The sequence below is a fragment of the Papio anubis genome, chromosome 12 (genome assembly GCF_008728515.1).
Source record: "Papio anubis isolate 15944 chromosome 12, Panubis1.0, whole genome shotgun sequence".
Taxonomy (NCBI): domain Eukaryota; kingdom Metazoa; phylum Chordata; class Mammalia; order Primates; family Cercopithecidae; genus Papio; species Papio anubis.
The window spans coordinates 75,673,454-75,694,110 of record NC_044987.1 but is presented as its reverse complement, the minus strand read 5'-3'; the positions used below and the strand labels follow the sequence as shown (position 1 = coordinate 75,694,110).

Here is a 20,657-nt window from a genome sequence, read left to right as displayed (position 1 = left end):
GTTTTTATCCTCTTGCCATGGTTCTAGTCATTAGTTCACTCAGCACTGGGTCACGAGTATACTGGGACTAGAAAACTTACAGTCCCTGGAATTTTTATTTATTGTGATGTGTAAAAATTCAGAATCTTTTTCCTTAAGGATTTTTGTTTTTGTTTGAGTCAAACTATTTTTATGTGAAGTTTTCTTTAAAGAAAGTTAGCATTTGTTTCATAACTACCAAATACCAGGTATTTGCACATATATCAAATTAATCTTTTGACAACAACTTTTCAAGGAAGATGTGTTGTCCCTAATTTTATAGATGGGTACATGGAGACTCAGAGAGTTAAGTAACTTCTCAAGTTCACAGATGTAGTAAGTGAGATTTAAGTCCTTCCTCTAAACCTTTCCATTATACTGTACTTTTCCTTCTGGCAATCTATCCTCATAAGACTGGTAGCAAGTAGTTTTCCAGTTCTAGGCACCATGGATGCAAATAAAGAATTACTTTTGAAGAAATCTAAAAAGCTGGTAGATTAGGCATGATACATGTAAAAGTTTTTCAGGGAACTACTCCATTTTGGGAAATTGTGAGGTGGAAGTGGTGGTTATATGAGAAGAAAGAACAGGACAAGATAAATAATGCAGGATTCTTTCCTATAACTAACACCATAGTTTGGGAAAACTAGAAATTCTGTACCTTGGTAGGTGTGCAAATATGTACTTGGTAAAGAATCCCTTAGGTATGCAAGATAGCGGGTAGTCATACTTGTCTTTTATAATGATAACTCAAACAATTCTGTGCAATGATTCATGGAAACAGTTGGATTCTCATGTTCTCCTGGAGCTGTTTATAATTCCAGGAAATACAAGTGAGAAATTTAAAGGACATAGCTATAAGAAAGGGAGGAGGTGGTGGAAGTACAGAGGGAGAAATACAAGATAGCAGCACTGTAGTTATTTGTGAAACCAGACTGTTTGGTGTTTATAAAAAAATGTGGAAATTGGGTTGGTGGTAAAAACCTTTCTTCAGCTTTCACAGACAATTACAATTTATAAAAATTCATGTCCTTGTGTGAGAGACTTTTCTATTTCTTTTCCTCAGAAGTTAGGATATATGTAATGTTATATAGTAGTCATATTTTAAGAGGGTATCTAAATTACTCTGCATTCCCTGAAATCAACTCTAGACGAGTAGTGTGTTAAATACATATTGTTCAATCTCCTCATTTCGTTTTCTCTCAAGGCTGCTCTCAACACTGACTTTTGTAGTGAAACAGCTCCAGTTGTATCTGATATAGCTGGTGTGGTTTCTCTGGTCAGAGATGGAAGGTAGAAATTGGATCTCATATTTCTCTGGGCCTTGAAATAAATGGACAGTGACATTCTTATTTTATTTCATAATTGTCTATGTAAGAATATAATTAAATGTTGATCGTTTAGGCTAACCAGAAATAGCATGCTAGGAAAAGCATGGATGGTTAACAACGAACAAATATTTGTTAGAAAATTACTGTGTAAAAACTACAGTGAATCTCCCAGCCTTGTGTGTCAGTAGCTTTAACTACTTCCTCAACCAATTTTGTTGTCAAATTGCCCAGGATGAGAGTTAAATGGGTTGGTTAGAGAATTACCTGCTCTATGTTTCTCTCTCCTTTTTAAAGTTATTAACTAGTAATTAAATATCTCAAACTCTAGAAGTAGACAGAAAAGAAAAAGATAGCAAATCCTTTTACTAAGCTCTGATTAAATGAGTATTTCGAATGTCTAACCAGAATATTCAAAATAAAATTCTACAGGAATGGTATAAATTAGTAAAGAATAATTCAGATAATAATTGAAAATAATTAATAATTTATTTAATTTAGATTTCAGACAGTTTTAATTCTAATAGCATCTGCCCTGGCATTAGACCAACCTGAGATGAAATTTTGCCTTCTGTATTTACTAGGTATGACCTTAAGTAAGATTTCATTTTTTATTGTTTTAATAAACAGTTTTGTGCCTTGGCTTTCTTATCAGTAAACAGGGATAATGACATTATTTAACTTCTAGAGTTGCTCTGAGAACTAAATGAAATAATACATGTAGCAGTGCTCAGCACAGTGCCTGCCTGGTACTTTCTAAGCATCTAGTAAAAATTATCTATGTATCTTTTCAACCATCTCTTCAACATCCATCCATCCATCATCTGTCCATTGGTTCATCCATTTATCCATCTTTTTTTATGTTTCAGGCAACATAAATTGATTATTTTGGGAGGCTTTTTTTTTGCCAGGGAATATGCAGAACTTTTAAAATATGAGATGAATTTATTGTCCAGGATGTGTGCAAAGAGAAGACACCCCCAGAAAACCAGTTTATTTTCAGTCCTTTTTCATGGCTACTTTTTTCTGGTTGAAGATAATACCCTAAGTTTATTTCTGCCTATTAATGTAATAATATTTAAATAATTGGGAAATATTTACTGAGTGTTTTCTTTGCACAAAACGTTGTGCTAAGTATTGTGGGAATGTAGAGAAAGCTAGGATTTTGTTCTCACCCTTGAGAAGTTTGTAATGTGGTTGAGGTTACTTAGAAAATATAATGATATTATACATTTTAAAAAGATTATGTGAGGTAATATCCATTAAGTGTTGAATGAGTGATATAAAAATATCTATTAAGATCTAATCTCTGAGATCTTATTAGAGGTGTTTAGAAGAGGGGTAGATCATAGTTACCTTGAATAAGCTCAGTTGGTTTCCTAACAATAGGAAAGGAAAGTGAGGGAAATAGGGAAAGACAGGAAGAGCAAAGGCTATGAGGCAACAATAAGTGAAGTTTGACTAGTGAAGATAAATTTATAAAGATTGGTTGCATCTGGATGGAAGGCCTCGAGTGCCAGGGTCAGGAGTTTGGACTTTATTTTGTCATTAGTGGGACAGTCACTGATGTTTTTTGATCAGGAGAGTGGCCTGATGAAGGGAGTAGCAGTAAGATCGATTTGGTGGAGGAGATACTAAAATAGAGAAAGTAGTTTAGGGTCTGTTTTAAGAGTTTAGATATGAGATGTGAAAAAGCCCTGTGCTAAGATTATAAGTATGGTAAGAGAAATGAGCATAAGAAACATTAAGAAATAGCTGATGGAGCTTCATGACGAGCTGGCATTGAGAAGCAAGGATAAACATTAGGAGGTCGATACAGTGTTCATGTTTTGAACCTTGATGATTCTGACAGTGGTACTCTTCTGGGTGTGGATGAATGAGGGGAGGTGTTGAGGAAAATAGTGATGAATCTAGTTTTAAGATGTTTAATGTGAAATTGCAGAGCATATCTTGGTATAAATACTTCACAGTCATTTGAGGACTGTTGGATTTCTGGGAGATGAGAGAGTTTAGTGTTGGGGATATGGATATAATAATCTTAAGATGCTTGATAAAAAGAGTATAGAGAAAGAATAATGTTTAGATTGGCAGTATTAACATGGAGTGGTATTTTCTGTGATTATCTATTCACTTTAATTTAAAACAATAAGCTATTTGCCTATCTCTCCCTCTCTGCCTTTTCCTCCCTCTTTCCCATAGTATTGATTGTCTACGATGTGTTGTGCACTGTGCTGGGCACTGGGGATCCAGCAATGAACAAGATGGATGAGCCCTGTCCTCATGAAATATACAGAATAAACTTGTTTTTTAATTAAACAAAATATTTTAATGAGTTCTCTTTTTTTCCCATTTACCATAAGCTTGTGCTATGCAAGCATTTATCTCCCAGAGTCTGAGAGACATTCTCTGACAAGAAGTTTCCTTTTCTTCCTGTCGTTGATACTTTTTATTTTACTATATTGTAATAAATACTCTGTAGGAGTATAATTTCAGGAATTGATTAAATTACCCATCATCGAAGTTTAGGAAATACTGATTGCAATCCCTTTGCCTGGGAGATTTTTATTGTGCTGAGCTTATAAGAAGTGTCTCTTGGAAAAAATTGTATTATATTATTTGAAAGTTCTAAGAGCAAGGAAAAAGATGCTTTTCTAAAACTGTCTTATTTCTTACATCCAGACATTTCTGTTAATGATGTGAAGTTTATCTCAACTCAAAATAAAACGTGCAGCTGGAGATTGGACTTCCCTTTTCTCCTGTTTCTTGCTATCCTTGTTTTCCTTCTGATTTAGTCACCAATGTTCAACCAATGTCTTCATCTCACTCTTTCCTCTATTCCTTTGTAATAAAATAGAGGAATAGAGAAAGAGGAACACAATGCAAGATTGAGGAACACCAGTTGAGACTGATATCAGATGAAAGCATTTTTCTAAGGAAGGAGATAGTAGATTATCAATGTCTGGATTTGTATTCTAAGATTCAAGCTCAGGAGAGCCTATGCTATTGATGATCCTCAGTTCATTTCACTGTCACCCTGGTGTAGTTAGTGCCTCCCCCTTTTTTGCTAAACTGGTCCATTTTTGTGCTAAATGATCATAAATGATGTTATTTAGAACAGAAGTATCTGTTCTAAAATTGGAATGGAATATTAGGCATATCAGGCATTAGCTGTAGGAAATATTTCAAAATTGAAACAGTTAAAATGGAAATATCAGGCATATCAGGCATTAGCTGTAAGAAATATTGGTAAAATGATATATCAGGCACATGGTAAAAATAGAATGTCAGGCGTATCAGGCATTAGCTGTAGGAAATATTTGCTTTCTTTCTTGCTTTCTTTCTTCTTCTTCTTCTTCTTCTTCTTCTTCTTCTTCTTCTTCTTCTTCTTCTTCTTCTTCTTCTTTTTTATTTTTATTTTTTTTGACAGAGTCTTGCTCTGTCACCCAGGCTGGAGTACAGTGGCACACTCTTGGCTTACTGCAACCTCCACCTCCCAGGTTCAAGCAATTCTCATGCCTCAGCTTCCTGCAGAGCTGGGATTACACGTGTGCACCACTATGCCTAGCTAATTTTCATATTTTTAGTAGAGACAGGATTTCACCATGTTGGCCAGGCTGGTCTCAAACCCCTGACCTCGCGTGATCCTCCTGCCTTTGCCTCCCAAAGTGCTGGGATTACAGGCATGAGCCATTACACTCGGCCTAGCTGTAGGACATATTGTCTGATAGAAATGACATTATTGATGGAAAAAGCCCCTATATTTAGAGTATTTTGAGAATGATTAGAGATTTTGCTGTATTGGAAGGAATGATATAAATTTGAATGTCTTAAATCTTGAGTTAGTTATGAAATAAAATCACTTTCCTAAGAGAGCTTTTAAAATGCAGGTTGTTTGGAGCATTATCTATATTAATTATATTCATTTTAATTTGTATCTTAGGAATCTTTGGAGTGTGCGAGAACCATGTCAAATTTTCAGTCCTTTAATACTAATTTAGCTTCAGGTTACTGAGATCACTTTGGTAGTCAGTCAATATGGTTACCAAATTTGGATGAGAATTCCAGATGCTGAGTGGCTCAAAAACAGTTGTGGATATGTGTCCTATGCTTTGTTATTTTTCTAAACTTGTGTAGAGACATTAAATCACTTTTGTGAGATGAATTTTCAACATCAAAAATAAAAGCTACTTTAGAAGACAAAAATGAAGCGTAACTCATTTAGAAAATTAAGACAAAAGCTTTTGAGGTTGGATCCTGCCTGTCCTTTTCATCCTTCAGGAAGATTTCTAGGCTAGAAAGATGTCTCTAAAAACAAAGTTTTTATAATGGAAAATGTGCTGACATACACTTTAATGATATAGTTTCAAATGGCAGTGATATAATTTGTAGGCCTTTGTGCTTGGAAATGTCTGGAAAGTTGTAGTGCTCTTATTAATATTTGTAGTCACTTTTTATGAATTAGTATTTCTTGTTTTTTATTTTTATTTAATTTAAGATGAATAAATCTTATTATTAAATAACATGAAGATTGCATCGCAGCCTTCAGGATTAAAATGCACTCCTTTTTTGGGGAAGCAGATAGATGTGTTTACTCTGTTGCGAGATTTAGATTTGATTTTTTGTTTTCTTCATGGTAATTATGTTTGCACTTTGCTGATCACTAGTTGTGCATTATTACAATGGAAGGTGACAATTTGATTGTCTTCAATTGGAGAAACAAGTAATTTTATATTCACTAAGCTGTCAGGTAACACTAACTCACAGTTCTAAGAGCTCCTGGCAATGCAGCTTGGCACCTATATTTAACTGCTTTGATGCTTGTGTAACCTCTGCTGAATCAGAAATACTTTGCTGGCTGGAAATGGTTTTCAGACTTGTACAATGAGGTTTTCATTAAGTAGACAAACTGAAAATGAACTGCAAAGCCATGATTGTTTTTCTCCTCCCCTTCTATCTCCTCCCTTCTTTTTCCCCCTCCCCTTCCCCTCCCTCTCTACTCTCACTCCCTTCCTCCTTCCCTCTTCTTTCTCTTCTTATTGTCTCTCTGTGAATAGGAACCTGAAATTTATACCTTATTTCATCACATGAAAGAGTGGACTTGGTAGATTGCCTTATTTAGCTAAAGGAGAACCTCAGAGATGAACTTCTTTATATAAATTTGTTCAGTGTTTGTGTGAATTTTTGTATTTTGAAACAATCTATATAGTATCAATATTCATTTTTCTCTTTTTTTTCTGGAAATATTGAAGAGGGAAATTCAAGTTAAGAATGGAAAAGTATACAGTGACAGTTTCCTACACTTTGTCTCTGAGAAGTTATTGTTCTGGTTTATGATTTTTGTTCATATAATTGGATAAGATATCCTGTACTTGGGCTTCCATATTAATGGGCCAGTTTCAAGCTGACAGAGAGATGTCTGTTTATTCACTTAAAAAATTATAGTTCTCATTTTTTATGAAGAGGAGATTCAAAGTGAACTTACATAAATAAATTCATTCTGCTATTATTTTAGACAGCTTTCTTTCACTCCAGCCACACAGAGGTTTTTCATTGAGCTATAAAGTCATTGTGCTAGATTAACATCCTCTAAGTTAGTGTATATTTATGGTAGCCATTGTTAGGTTTTACTCTTATTATTAAGTCACTGATTTTATTTATAAAATCTGGGCCTGGCTTTCCGAAGCAAAAATTCCAAAATGTTACTGGTAGATAAACTATGAGAAAACCATACTATTTCTATCAAGCAAAATGTATAGATTGATGTTACATGAAGTCAAGTTGTTTTGATGCCAGAAGAAATCAGATACTCAAGGACACTTAATAATTATAGGTTTTCCATAGGCAGTCAGTCAGCAGGCCAGTCGCTAGGCTGGTTGCCTGTCTCTTCCAGCAGATACTAACCAATTAGACAGAGGTAGTTACGTGATGTAACATTATCAGGAGAAACAATTCATGAGTCAAAGCATTCCAAGACATATGAGCTCTAGTCCAAAGAACAGTCTTAAGCTACATAAAGTGACAGCAATATTGTCAGCTAAATATAAACTCTAGAAACACAAACTTTGATGACTTAAGAAGAATCTGTTCCAGGTAGTTCTTGTTTTGTAAGAAGCTCAGAGAGCCTTTGAAGACAATTTTGGTGCTTTGCTGTGAAAAATTGGACCCTTAGAAAAGTCAAAATCCATTAATTTAAGCACTTTCTTAGACATACTTCAGGAGCATCAAATGTATTTCATTTACCTCATCTCCATTGATTTGACAACTAATTCAAATCTGTGAGTTTTCTTCTAATAGGTATTGTCCTCATGTGTTACCATATCTGTTCTGAAAGTGCTGCTACAAACTCTAGAAGATAGGTTTATAACTTTCTAAGGTAATTCTGAAAACAGTTACCTTCTTTTCACCTGAATTTTCTTAATTACTTGTTAAACACATGGAAGAAAAAGAAAAATCTGGCAGAAGCAGAGGGAAGTTTGGAGGTGGATTGGGGGAGAGTAGGTGGTAGTGTTGTATAAAGTAATACAAATAATTAGTAAGCACCCTCTGACTTTACTGGGATGAATCAAGGAATGTTTTAAAAGGTATGTCTTCATTTTAATATCTAGAATTAAGGTGTACCATGCCACCCTCCCTTCCCCAAGAGCCTTGAATGTGGAAATTAGATATATAAGAAGAGGGTTTTAAAATCATTCTTTGCCCTAAGCTGGGTGGACTGGTGTCCTTTGTAGAGGTTCCTGGGTATTGTGCTTTTTGGCAACTAAACATATCTGTTACTCATGTTCCTTAAAATGAGAGGCACTGTGTTATATTTTTGGAAAATTAGTTGTTTATTTCTCAGTATCAGCTCAAGTACAGCATTGTATTAACAGTGAATTATCTGACAGAAATGAGTCTACCAGATAGCCTGGAGCTGAGCCGCAAAAATTAGTGTGAATGTTGGCCTGAAGTTTTAATTTTTTTAAATGAGTAGAACAACTCTTAAAATGTTGCTTTATGTTAAAAACAGGACTTCTTTTGAATAAATGTAACACACCTGGAAAGTGAATGCCATTTGATAATAATCATAAAAATAATGGAAATATTTTCAAAAACCCAGTTAAATATATTGCTATGATGAATTCAGTGACTCTTTTTGATAATTATATAAGTTTCAAATGATAGTTTTGAAAGATGGATACTTTTCAAGCTGTAATTTAAAAAATGTAATTTTGAGTGATTGTCTTATGAGAAAGTTTAAAAGTTTGAAGTTTGTTTAAAAATAATCCTGACTTTAAACATATAAAAATAACTGTGTTTAAAGAATAATGTCAAATCAGAAAAGTTCTAGAAAATATGATATTCTGAGATAGAGGACTTAATGTACATGTATCCAGCATTCTCATCATTTTATAAAGTCTTGGGCCAACTAATTTTGATTTATTGTTGCAGAACAGAAAATAAATTTACTGTCTGAGTAAGTTTGTAATAGCCCAAACATTCAGACTTTGTACTGGTGTTTTGGAGTAGAATAATTATCACCTTTCTAGAGGTGTTCCTACTGACTTCCTAGAGAACATTCTCAGTAAATGGAGGCTTTATCTCCAGCAATCTCATTTCCCAAAGTCCTAAGCCCGAGTTCTTCCCAGTGGCCTGGCATCCTGGGTTCACTTGATTGTTGGGCAGAGACATTTCAAACTCAGGGAACATATGATGGGAATTTAGTTTTATGTGTCCCAAAGATATTTACTTCTCTTTGAAGGTTTTACTTGATAATAGCTATGCCCCAGAAAACCATCTTGTTTAACCAATGTGATAAGTTGACAATGTAGTTTTTCTCTCTGATTATAATGTACTCTGTGTAGTCAATACACTGGTACCATGTGAGTGTAATTTCCTCTTTTATTTTATCTCCAATGCACTGTATTATAAATAAACAGTTAAAAAAAACACCAAACAAATCTGTTGCATCTCCTTTTAAGATTGTACCACTGTAGACACTTGTTCTAGTAAAGTAGAATTGGGCGCATTTGATTGCATTTAAATTTTTCATGCTTCAGCAGTTTGGCTGGGAGCACAGTAAAGAAAAATCCCATGAGCGAGGATAGTTTAGAATAATAGAACTTGATTTTGTGTATTATAGCGGCAACATTTGCGCTGCTTTAGTTAGGGTTGTGTCAGCACTTCCATTATAAACCCCTGTTTTCAGGGGGTATAACTAGGGAGATTTTTTTTTTTAATACAAATTAAAAAAACAATTCATTTGAATGATTTTTAAGTTATAATAGTGCAAAAATAAAACAAAGTATAGTCACATCGAAATTGACCATTCCGCAAGGATTTTGATTTTCTTTTGCTTATTAGTTCTATAAGGCAGCAGCTAAAGTAAGGTGCTGTTTTAATATGTTGGGGTTGAAAATTTTTGCAATGGAAAATTACTGACTGAGCATTAAAATAAATGTAAGCATTCCACGTGACACTTTAAAACACTGAAACGTGGGTATATTTGATTTATGAGTTTCTAAAGGATAGTAACTGTGGTACAGTGGTTATAGTAAAGGCATTACCAAAAGTCAAGTGTCGTTGAAGCTTCTAGAATACAGTTTGGTTGGTTGAGTAAAATGTTTTAAAGGGAAAAGCTAAAGTAAAGAAATGAATGAGATGTCATCAGGATTATTTAATAAAGTAATTATGCAAAAAATCAGTGAATCAGATCTAATAATCAGCAAATTTAAACTTTAATAAACTCTGCGTTAAAAACAATTTGTGCACGTTTTATAGCAAAACTCAAAACCACCACCCAAAACAAAAATCAACAGCAAAACCAAATATAAAAAAAGATGTAAACAAAAAAACCCAACAATTTTACCAAAAGGAAATGCTCAAGGAAATACCTTGCTAAAAACAAAACCCATCTTTTTCTCCACTAGCAATGCATTTAAGAACTATAATAAAGTAAAAACAAGAAATTATATGATTTGGAAAAGTATTTTTGGAACAAAAAATGTTAATTCCTTTGCTAAGGAAAGGGATTTCATAATTGAGTGTGTTTTTCTTGATTGTTAACCATTGTTGTCCTACCTCCCCTATCTCCTTTTCGTCTAATGATAGTGTGAACTGAGGATGAACACTCAGATTTAATATTGCTTTTATTGGCAGCTTATGTTTTATTTGAAACCTTGATACACATATGTATTTGTAGGTGCAAAATAAAAGACAAATTGTGAGATGTTATAAATAGGTAGCATTCCTGAATGGCCACTGGAGGAATCACAAGAAGACTGTTGATGAATAGAGGTGAAGCCTTTCCTCACTAATTGTATTCAGCGTGTAATTTCTAAACTTCCCTCTGAATTTTGATTTTCAATTAACACTCCCCATTTGAAGATAATTTTCTATTTAATGTAATTGCAGGAAATAATTTATTGGCTGATTAAGACTGAGGACCCAGCCTTCCTTAAGAAAACATTCTAACAAACCATCCTTTAAACTCAACTCATAGATTTAGTCTATTTTTACAGCTGCAGAGTTGTATTTAATTAGGATTGTGCACTATTGTTCACTGGTGAAGTTTATAGTTGAAATTATTCTTAAGAGACTGTTTTCATTTTGAGTTTTGTCATGATTAATTTATACTAAAGCAGCAATCATAGACATTGCTATTGGAAGGAGCCAATTCACTTTATAATAAGAAGATGTCTGTTGAGGGAACTAAAGTAACTGATTTTTGGATCATGACTTCCAATTGTATTTAACTATTTTAAAAAGCAGAAGTACATTCATTCTTTTGTTTTTAACATGAATGATTATTGATATTGTCAGTATCTGAAACAGGAAATAACTCTTGTTTGTGGCAAGCTCTTGATAAACTTGCAGAACAGTTATAATTTGCCTGGTTTTAATAATAGTAGTTATGGGGCCAGTAAAGTAAGCCATATAGTAATTCTAGAAGCATCCATTGGCTACCATTTTTCATAATCATGTATATGTTTGTTCATTTGTTATTATTGGTATAAATTGGTCAAGAATATATCTGATTCATTGATATAGCACTCTTTAGAACATTTAATTCATTTCTTCTCAAAGAAATTATAGGCATTCTTTTGCATTCCCTTGCCCCCATTTTATTTTCTAGTATCAAATTTAATAGATACATTTTTTGTTATTTGTAGAATGATTATTATAAATTGGTATCAGCATTTTAATATGTTTCAAAGCACTTCAAAAGCCTGTAATACTTTTATTTAGAACTGTGCATAATTAGATTAGCTGATCTTATATTAATTTTTTTCACTGTAGGATACTAAATCTGAGCCCCCTCATTAATTGTGAGAAATTTAGCATTAGCTGTTAAATCCTATGTGAAACATGGGCTGCTACATAAAAACTACTGTTTAAATTGGAATTAACTTAATTATTTTTCTTGCACTTGATATTTCCTTCACTGTAATATTCATGAAAGCATGTGACAGATTTGTAAATTTAACTGTTAATCTCAGATTTCTAGACCCTTTAATCAGTATTTATTTGTCTGCAGAAACAGTACTAGCAAGTTAATGATTTGCTAATTTGAAAAATGCTCATGTGGTTTCCTATGTTAACTGATTTGTGTGTTTTTTTAAAAATGGTATGAAATCAATTAATGCTAAATAGCAATTAAGGTGGAGATTTTATTCCTTTCATTACACAGCAGTTTTAGAGCTAAAGATGTAATAAACTAAAAACGATGTAAAGTTTTAGAAAAAATGCTATATTCCCTCTTCTGTTAAGTTATAAACTTTCAGTGGTTTTATTTTCTAACCATTTTGCCAAGAAATGCATCTTGATAAAATGATATTCTAAACATTTTGAAATTCTACTTAATAATCATGGTTTTCTGATTTCATATGAGGGTACAAAATGGAGACCTTGTCATGCAGAATGTAGTCGATATTTATTTGTGGGCACATAAATGAATGTTCAGTATTGTATTTGGAGGTTTTAAATATTATGCACAGTAGGCATGTTACTATTTTCATGGTAAATGCTTTGAATCTTTAATGTACTTTCTAATACAAAATAGAGGTATAGCTATTTCAGATACTCAATTCAAATGCTACAAAATTGTCCTAAAACTAATCTAACAGTATCAGCCACTCAATCAATATGTCACTTAAAAGTTAAGTTACAACAATTGACTCATTTTAAAGGTCTTTTAACAAGCTTTAGATGGCACTAAGTAGTGTTAGGCCCAGCCCTAATAATACAAAGTATAAACAAAGAAGTCAGGATCAGATTTGTTTAGGACTTTAATTATGAATTATTTACTCTCCTGATTATATTTTCCTACATATACTTCTTTTGCTCCTACATAAACCATAGGAGAAAGTTGGATATTTGTGCTTTCAAATCATCTTGCAAACTGACTCATTTGCCAGTTCATTCATTCATTTTTTTCCATTGCTAACTATCACCCTAAATACTCTCAAGAAGCTTATAATCTAGTTAAGAAAACTAGGAGGGAAAATATACACATACATACCCTGTCCATTATGAAAACTTACTCTGTAAAAAAATCATTAATGGATTATAGGAGAGAAACTATGCAGTAGTTACTGGGAAGAGGTTTGCTGAGTTAAAAGCAAAGAGGGAAAGCAGGACACATAAGCCAAGAGTTATTTTTCTGGAGTTTAGAGTGGATCACAAATATCTCTAAAGTTAAATAACTTTCCTTTTTTCCTGAACTAGCCCAAATGCAAGGGTTGGTTTACGTTTTGTTATTGATAGCCATTTTTAATCCATTCTGTTTTCCTTCTTCTGCAGAAGAATGTCTTCCAAGCAAGCCACCTCTCCATTTGCCTGTGCAGCTGATGGAGAGGATGCGATAACCCAGGATTTAACCTCAAGGGAAAAGGAAGAAGTCAGCGATCAACATGTGGCCTCCCATCTGCCTCTACACCCCATAATGCACAACAAACCTCACTCTGAGGAGCTACCAACACTTGTCAATACCATTCAACAAGATGCTGACTGGGACAGCGTTCTGTCATCTCAGCAAAGAATGGTGAGCTTTTAAAATCTGACCACTGCCACTAAATGTATTCCTTAGTATGTCCTCATTATAAATAGATATTTTAGGGAAATAGATGACCTTAGAGTTATTTTTGTTTAGATCATGAAACAACCACCAGGTACATATTACTAAGATACTAATAACTCAAAAAACTTGAAAAATGGTTTGTGATTTAGTGTATATACGTTTATTATTAGGTCAGTGTGCCAAGAATATATTTTATTGATTGATTTTTGTGTGGGGGATTGGTTATCTTATTCTATGAATCCATGAATTTAAGGTGGTTAACTTGGTAATATCACAAAATAGATATGATCAAATAAAGTATGGCTATGTATTAATATTGAAACATTTAAGCAAATACAACTGCGTGAATGAGATCATATGTTGAATATACCTTCAATGAGAAAATGCAGGTATTTATCATTTTTAATGGTCATTCTTGATTTATAATAAAGCTTTTCTCACTTATGTGCCTATATATTAATTTCAAAAGGGCATGCAAACCTCCTGAGAATCATTCAATCAGACTACAGGAGTTTTCTCAAAAAGTAGAAACAACATCAAATACATGCAGTATATTTAGCCAGCTTTCCTATGTTAAATTCCATCCCTAATCATCAAAACAGAAACCATAGCCAGTGACATTAATTATCTAGTTCAAAGCAAAAATATTCAATGTTTTTAGCATCTAGAAGAGATTAAAATCTTAATATATTTTATTAGATTAGAAGTTTTAAACCCCATTTTGCATTTCTTAATTTTTGGCTAACTAAAATTAAGTTAATGAAAATTATTTTAAGTGGGCACTGAGAAAATTTTTATTTCTTAACAAAAATAAGGTAATATTTCCAATACATTTACTACTAATAACACATATTTAGATTCTTATTCAATGCTTAATGTCTCAGAGACTTAACTCAATAATTTATGAAGGAAGACATTTTTCTTTTTCAGATGATTTTGCAGACACAGCCAGTGCTCTGGAGCAGTAGGTAAGAAGCAGAGGATTGAAAGATAGTTTCTAGACTAATTTTAGTTTTGAAAGGGATCAAAATTGTACAATTAGATCCACTGGAAGATTAGTTTTCTTGAGTAGGAAGAAGGTAATAAAGCAAGTCTATTTTTATGATTGAACTTAAGTTGTTCATTTTAACACCTCCAAGGTGAAATAGATATCCAGTCACTGCCACTTGCTTATTGTCAAGATAATGGAGTGATGTTTCATTTTTATTTCAACAAATATTTATTGAGTACCATCTATGTGCCAAGCATTCTTATTAGGTGCTGACTATATAGTGGTGAACAAAGCAGACATGATTCATTCCTTCATGGAGTTTATAGTCTAGGAGAGGGAATAGAAATTAGATAAATATATATAGAAATATATAATTAAAATATGATGTTTACTGTGTATGAGGAGAAAGAACAGAATGCTATGTGAGAACATAATGAGGCAAACCTAATTTAGAATAGATGGTTAGGAATGCCCTCACTGAGCCAAGGATGGTAAGAACTAACCAGTTAGAGTGGAACAAAGAGTAAAACTGCAGAGGGAACAGCATGTATGAAGTATTTGAAGTGAGAAAGTTACTGCTTAATGTCAGAAAGTAAAAGATGGCCTTCATCGCTGGAGAGTTACGATGAAGGATGCAATATAACGTAAGATATAGTTGGAGAGATTGGTAGGGGCTATATCAAACAGGACCTTGGAGATAACATTATGGATGTGAGATTTGATCTAAGTTCAATGGAAAACGTTTGAAGCATTCAAAAACATTTCAAACAGATAAATTCTGGCTGCGATATAATGAATGGATGGGAGAGAGACAAGAGTGAAAGAAGGAGGACCCACTGGGAGTCTATTTCAGAAGTCTAGGTGAGAGATGAATGGCTTGAATTAGTGTAAAGGAAGAGTGGCTAGAGAGAAAGGATAGGTTTAAGATATATTTTGGCTTTTATGCCAAATCTAGTCATAGACAAATAAAAATAACTGCACTGGAAAATATGGGGAGAATAAGAAATAAAACAGTTCAAATTTTATTTCTTTGAGAACACTATACTTATTTTTCCTAGAAAAATTGTGTTTGTATCTTGATAAGTCCCAAGTTACTTTGGTGGGTTATTCTCAAACTTTTATCATCTAAAATTTTGTCTTAAAATATATATTAATAATTTTCTTACCAAATTTATATTAAATGTGGTTTATGATAGTATAAAACAGTTTAATGGTACAAATAAGTTAACTATTAATGTAAAAGAAATCATACTTGCTAGACATGTTTTCAAACTTTCACTTTCTTTTGCTGTCAAACATTGCTTTCCACTGGAGCCTTTGTGTATTCCAAATGACTAGAAGCCAAAATATTTTGTTTAAACTCCCACTCTATAGTATTTCCCAGCTGTGTACTTATATGGTGTAATAAAAGGATTTAACAAATGGGAAATAGCAGCTGCATTTGGAAATTCCCTTTGTGCTTCTTTTTCACTGGATAGATTCAATATTGTGTAACAACTGTAATATCAGACCTGTAATGACTTATACTGTGAGTACCATATCACTAACCAATTTTTCTTTGCAGGAAAAAAACAATAGAAGGATTTTAAGTTTCTGGGCAGACCTGCAAACCTACATATATTGTGTGTGTGTATGTGTGAGTGCGTGTTCGAGTGGGAGGACTGTGCTAATGTAAAATTTAATAAACATTTTATCTCATTCTACTTTAAAATAAATATGAAGTCAAAAAAGATGTTTATGAAATTAAGTAAAACTTGTAGTTTTCTTTAATGGATCATATTCTGTACTTGTAATTGAGTTCCAAAAAATAGTTGTGAAGAAATAAAATTTAAAAGAAAATCTAAAAAATAACAACATTTTTTTTCAGCACTTGTACAGTTTCCATTGTTATTTACTTTCTGTAATGGCCCTCATGGCCCTCATTCATGAACTGTTAGAAACAAGCCCTAAAAGTTTCTTATCTCCTGGATTCAGGAAGGGTTTTACTTTGAAATGTCATGACCACAGAGGAAGTTTTCTGTCAGAGAAGGTGAAGACAAAGCAAAGAAGTCCTGCTAATTCCCACTTCCTGATTAGAAAAAAAAATCTTTAAATGTAAAAATTCTGATTATTTTGAGGTGACACTGCAACAAAATATGAGACCACATAGGTTCAAGCAAGAAAAATAATTTGTAATGGCATAAGCAAAGAAGGAGAATAGAAATTTTAGAAATAGGATTTCAAGGACCAGTTTGAGATAAAAAGTTTTAGATTCTGATTTTAATCATAATTACCTATTTTATAGACACCAAATTGTTGAATTATAAATTTAATGTGCTATGTTAATTAGTGAGAGCCATTTGAAGGTTGGAAAGTTAGTGTAAATAAGAGTCACTATCCTTCTCTTTCCACAACCACTACCACTTTCATCATGGCACCTGGTGTGCCAATACCTTTTTTGCAGAGGAATGTTGACACTGTCCACTAAAACATGCTTTTGTTCTCATTAGGACTGACTCATTAGGCTGGAATACATTTGCATAATTTTTTTCATGGAAAAATGTACAGCATATTATTCTTTTTGATGTTAATAAGCATGGAGAAGAATATTTTTGTGATAATGTTTCATGACCTGTATATGATATTGTGTGTAATGAGTATCTGCTAGATTGCAACTGTAGAAAGGACAGATAAACTTATATAATGTTGGTGATCTTTTCTGCAGATTACATACAATTTTTTGGTGCAAATTATGTATAGCTACTTATATCAAACAGATAAATTACAATGTACATGTTATTTTGAGCCTTCCCTTCCTTACTTTTTTTTTTTCTTTTGCTTTAGAGTATAATTTAGAAAGGAGTTATCATCACTGGATACCTGAGTATATAGTACCTGCTAAAGTTCCAGGCACAAGGACTAACTTGTGAATAATATAGATAAGATCCCTGTTATCATAGAACTTACAGTATAGTAGTATGGCAGATAATAAAGAAATCTTATAGAGTGAGACAATTTCAGACAATAATAAGTACTATGAAGAAAATTAAGTAAGAAAATGTGATAGAGAATTACTCCTTTAAAAAGACCGGGGAAGGTCTTTTTGAGGAGGTGACATTTGAGCTGAAATTTGAATAAAAAGAGAGTTATTGTGCAAAGATTTGGAGAAGACGCCCAGTCAGAGTGTATAATAAGTACAAAAGTTTTCTTTAATTTGTGTGTTTGAGAAACAGAAAACAACAGGGTGGCTGGTGAGGGAGAGAATGGTATGAAATGAAATCGGGGAGGCTAGCAGATTGCAGATATTATGGAGTCTCATAGGCTACAGGGAGGTGTTTAAACTTTCTTTCAAGTATAAGTAGAAGCCATTGGAAAATTTTAAGCAAGGGAGTAACATGATTTGATTTATGTTTTTAAAAGATCACATCGCCTGCTGTGTAGAGAGTGGACTGTGAGAGAGAACATCAGAAACAGGAACATGGATTAGGAAACCATTGCCATAGTGAAGGTGAGAGTTGGATGATAAGCGGAAGAGTGAACAGTTTAGGGAGATTCTTCATTGAAGAGTTCTCAGAGATTCTGAAGAAGACAAAATTTACACAAAGGGTGGAGAGAATATTTTAAGTAATGTACATGTGGGCAGAAACATAGTCAAGAGTGACAAGAAATGAGGTTGGTGAGACCAAGGAGACGAGGGAAGAGAGTAGAAATGCTCTTGGCCAGAGAATGGGCCTCGGTGAGAGACAAGCTTTTTGCCTAAGAAGCAACTGTTAGTAGGTGGCTTCTGTGATAGGCCATGGGGATGTGGGTAAGGCACCAACACTCTCATGAGATATAAAATGTGATGATTGTAAGTGGGAACTTATGCACATGTGTACACTTACATTCTTATATTGGTATATATTTTGGCAAAAATATACATCTGGCTTTTAACTACTAGTCTAAGTAGGTAGAAATAACCATAGTGGACTCTCAGCCCCAGAATATCTGAACTCCTTATAAGAGACCTACTTAAATTCCTCCAGGGGAGTTTTATCTTCTAGAAAAGTTTTAAAATAAGTTTCCATCTTAAATAAAAGATGTCAATAATGCCCTTTGCTGTAATTGAATGAAAATAATGGTAGGCGTCCTGAGATATTTAATAAATAACTATTGAGGAAAACACCTTCTTGCTTGCAAACAATTTCTGCTCTCTGCTCCTCTAGCTTTCAGTCTCATGAAGTTGCTAATCAACTCTGGAGTGTTTTTTGTTTTTCACTTGAAGTCATAAAATTGCTGGTGTGGACTTTGTACCATTTCTGGGAACGGAGCTATTGTCATTACATGATAACAGTCCAGGAATTTTTAGTGAGGATCTAATCTTCAGTCTTGCTGTTATGACAGACTTTGAGAAGATTTCTAATCTTGTTATTTTAGAGATTTTAAAAACTTGAATTGTTGGCAGTTTTTTGTAAGATTTTGTCATTTAAGGTAGTAGGCAGCACTCCTTACTTTTATTGGGACTGTACTTTAGAAAGTGTAGTGAAACCCACTCGTTCACTTGGTCCTAACTAGTGTATAGACATAATGATAACTCCTAAGGTGAGATTTATGTACACCTTTGTGGTACCTGATTGGCATATGAAGCACTGGAAAAAAGTCCATAAACCTGTGAGGTTTAGACTTCTTGAGACATTTAGTTACTACTTCTCTCATTTTTGGATTTTGAAAATACATTCAATTTTAGTAAAGTTAAAGCCTAAATTTCTGTTAACAGGTGAAAATGGTCATCCTTACCTTGAATCACTGCATAATATTTTCTAGGAAGACTTATGGGGGATTTCCCAGTTCCTGTAACTTTGAAACTATATTTGCATACAGTGCTATCTCTTTTTCAACCTATTTCAGAAATTTAATAACAGAAATTTATTTAGAATTTGAACTAAAAAATAAAACATTTTATTGCATGGAATCTGGCAAAGCTCTTGCTGTGGGTAGTGAAATAGACAACAAATGTTGTCTAGCGTTAACACATTGATTACCTTTATATTTTTACACCCTGATGATGTGTACTGTCCTTTAAAAAAAGTATGTATTTTTAAAAGTTCCCCAAATCTAAATTGTTTAAATTAAACAAAAGGGTTGCTGGTATGATACTTGGAAGTATCTCAATGTTTATGGAAATATAAATAATTTTTTCATGATTCTTAATTATATAATATGCCTTTCTAAGAATAATTTTTGGAAAAATTTTCTTTCTTACCTAGCATATTATTAAAATCTTCATCAAAAGTAGAGACATTAGGCCAGGCATAGTGGCCCATGCCTGTAATCCCAGCACTTTGGAAGGCTAAGGGAGGTGGATCACTTGAGGTCAGGAGTTTGAGACCAGCCTGGCCAACATGGTGAAACCCCATCTCTATTAAAAATACAAAAATTAGCCAGGTGATGCGTGTTTGTGGTCCCGGCTACTCAGAAGGCTAAAGCAGGAGAATCGCTTGAACCTGGGAGGTGGAGGTTGCAGTGAGCTGACATTGTGCCACTGCACTCCAGCTTGGGCGACAGATCAAGACTCCGTCTCAAAAAAGAAAAAAAAAAAAAGTAGAGACATTAACATGCTCTGGAATAGTTGGCTTTTTTCCCCCCTTGGGCAAGAAGGAATCAGGTATGCATGCTGATTAACACACTCCAGTCATTAACATGTGATTATGTGGGCTGCATATTGAGCACCTGCCAAAATATAAAAATCCAGTACTTTGCTACATCTGTGCAAAGACTTTTTGCATTTCTTTTGTATTTTGAAAGATCAAGGAAAATCGGACATTAGTGTCTTTTTTTTTTCAGTGAAATAAAATTGCATATTCAGAATGTGTTTAAGGAGATGTCACATGTCATGTTTATTTTGATTTTAACCATTCATTCTGTGTAAGATCCAATGACTAGGGTTTCTAGTGCACTGACTATAACATGAACCCCTTAATGAACTCTATCACTGACATTCACTTACAATTTGCAACATTCCTGCATGTTCATAAGGATTATCTTTTCTTGGATTCAGCCAGTGTTCTCCTAATTTGCCTCAGTTTTATGTGATATTTCTATGTTTGATGGATATTTTGTTTTCATTCACTTTACCTATGTCCTGCTAGTGTATACCTCATAGTAATGCCAGGGCTGCTCCTGTGGTTTGGCTTCTCCTGTCAACTATCCCTCTGCAAACACTTCTATATGACCAAAGTGTAGCTTAGAGTCTATAGCATTTACAGACATAGGAAAAGTAGCTTTTTGATAATTATTTAAAATAAGA

The 20,657-nt window shown here is 33.5% G+C and overlaps 1 protein-coding gene across 31 annotated transcripts in view; it reads left to right on the top strand.

Moving 5' to 3' along the window:
- Positions 1 to 20,657, top strand: part of SOX6 (SRY-box transcription factor 6) — a 766,932-nt gene that overhangs the window by 379,385 nt on the left and 366,890 nt on the right. For 28 of the 31 annotated variants that reach the window (XM_021926855.2, XM_021926880.2, XM_021926881.2 and 25 more), the window contains one exon: positions 13,125 to 13,365. In XM_021926855.2, coding sequence (XP_021782547.1) covers positions 13,125 to 13,365 — 241 coding nt within the window. The other 3 variants (XM_021926885.2, XM_021926884.2, XM_021926883.2) reach the window with 3 other exon arrangements.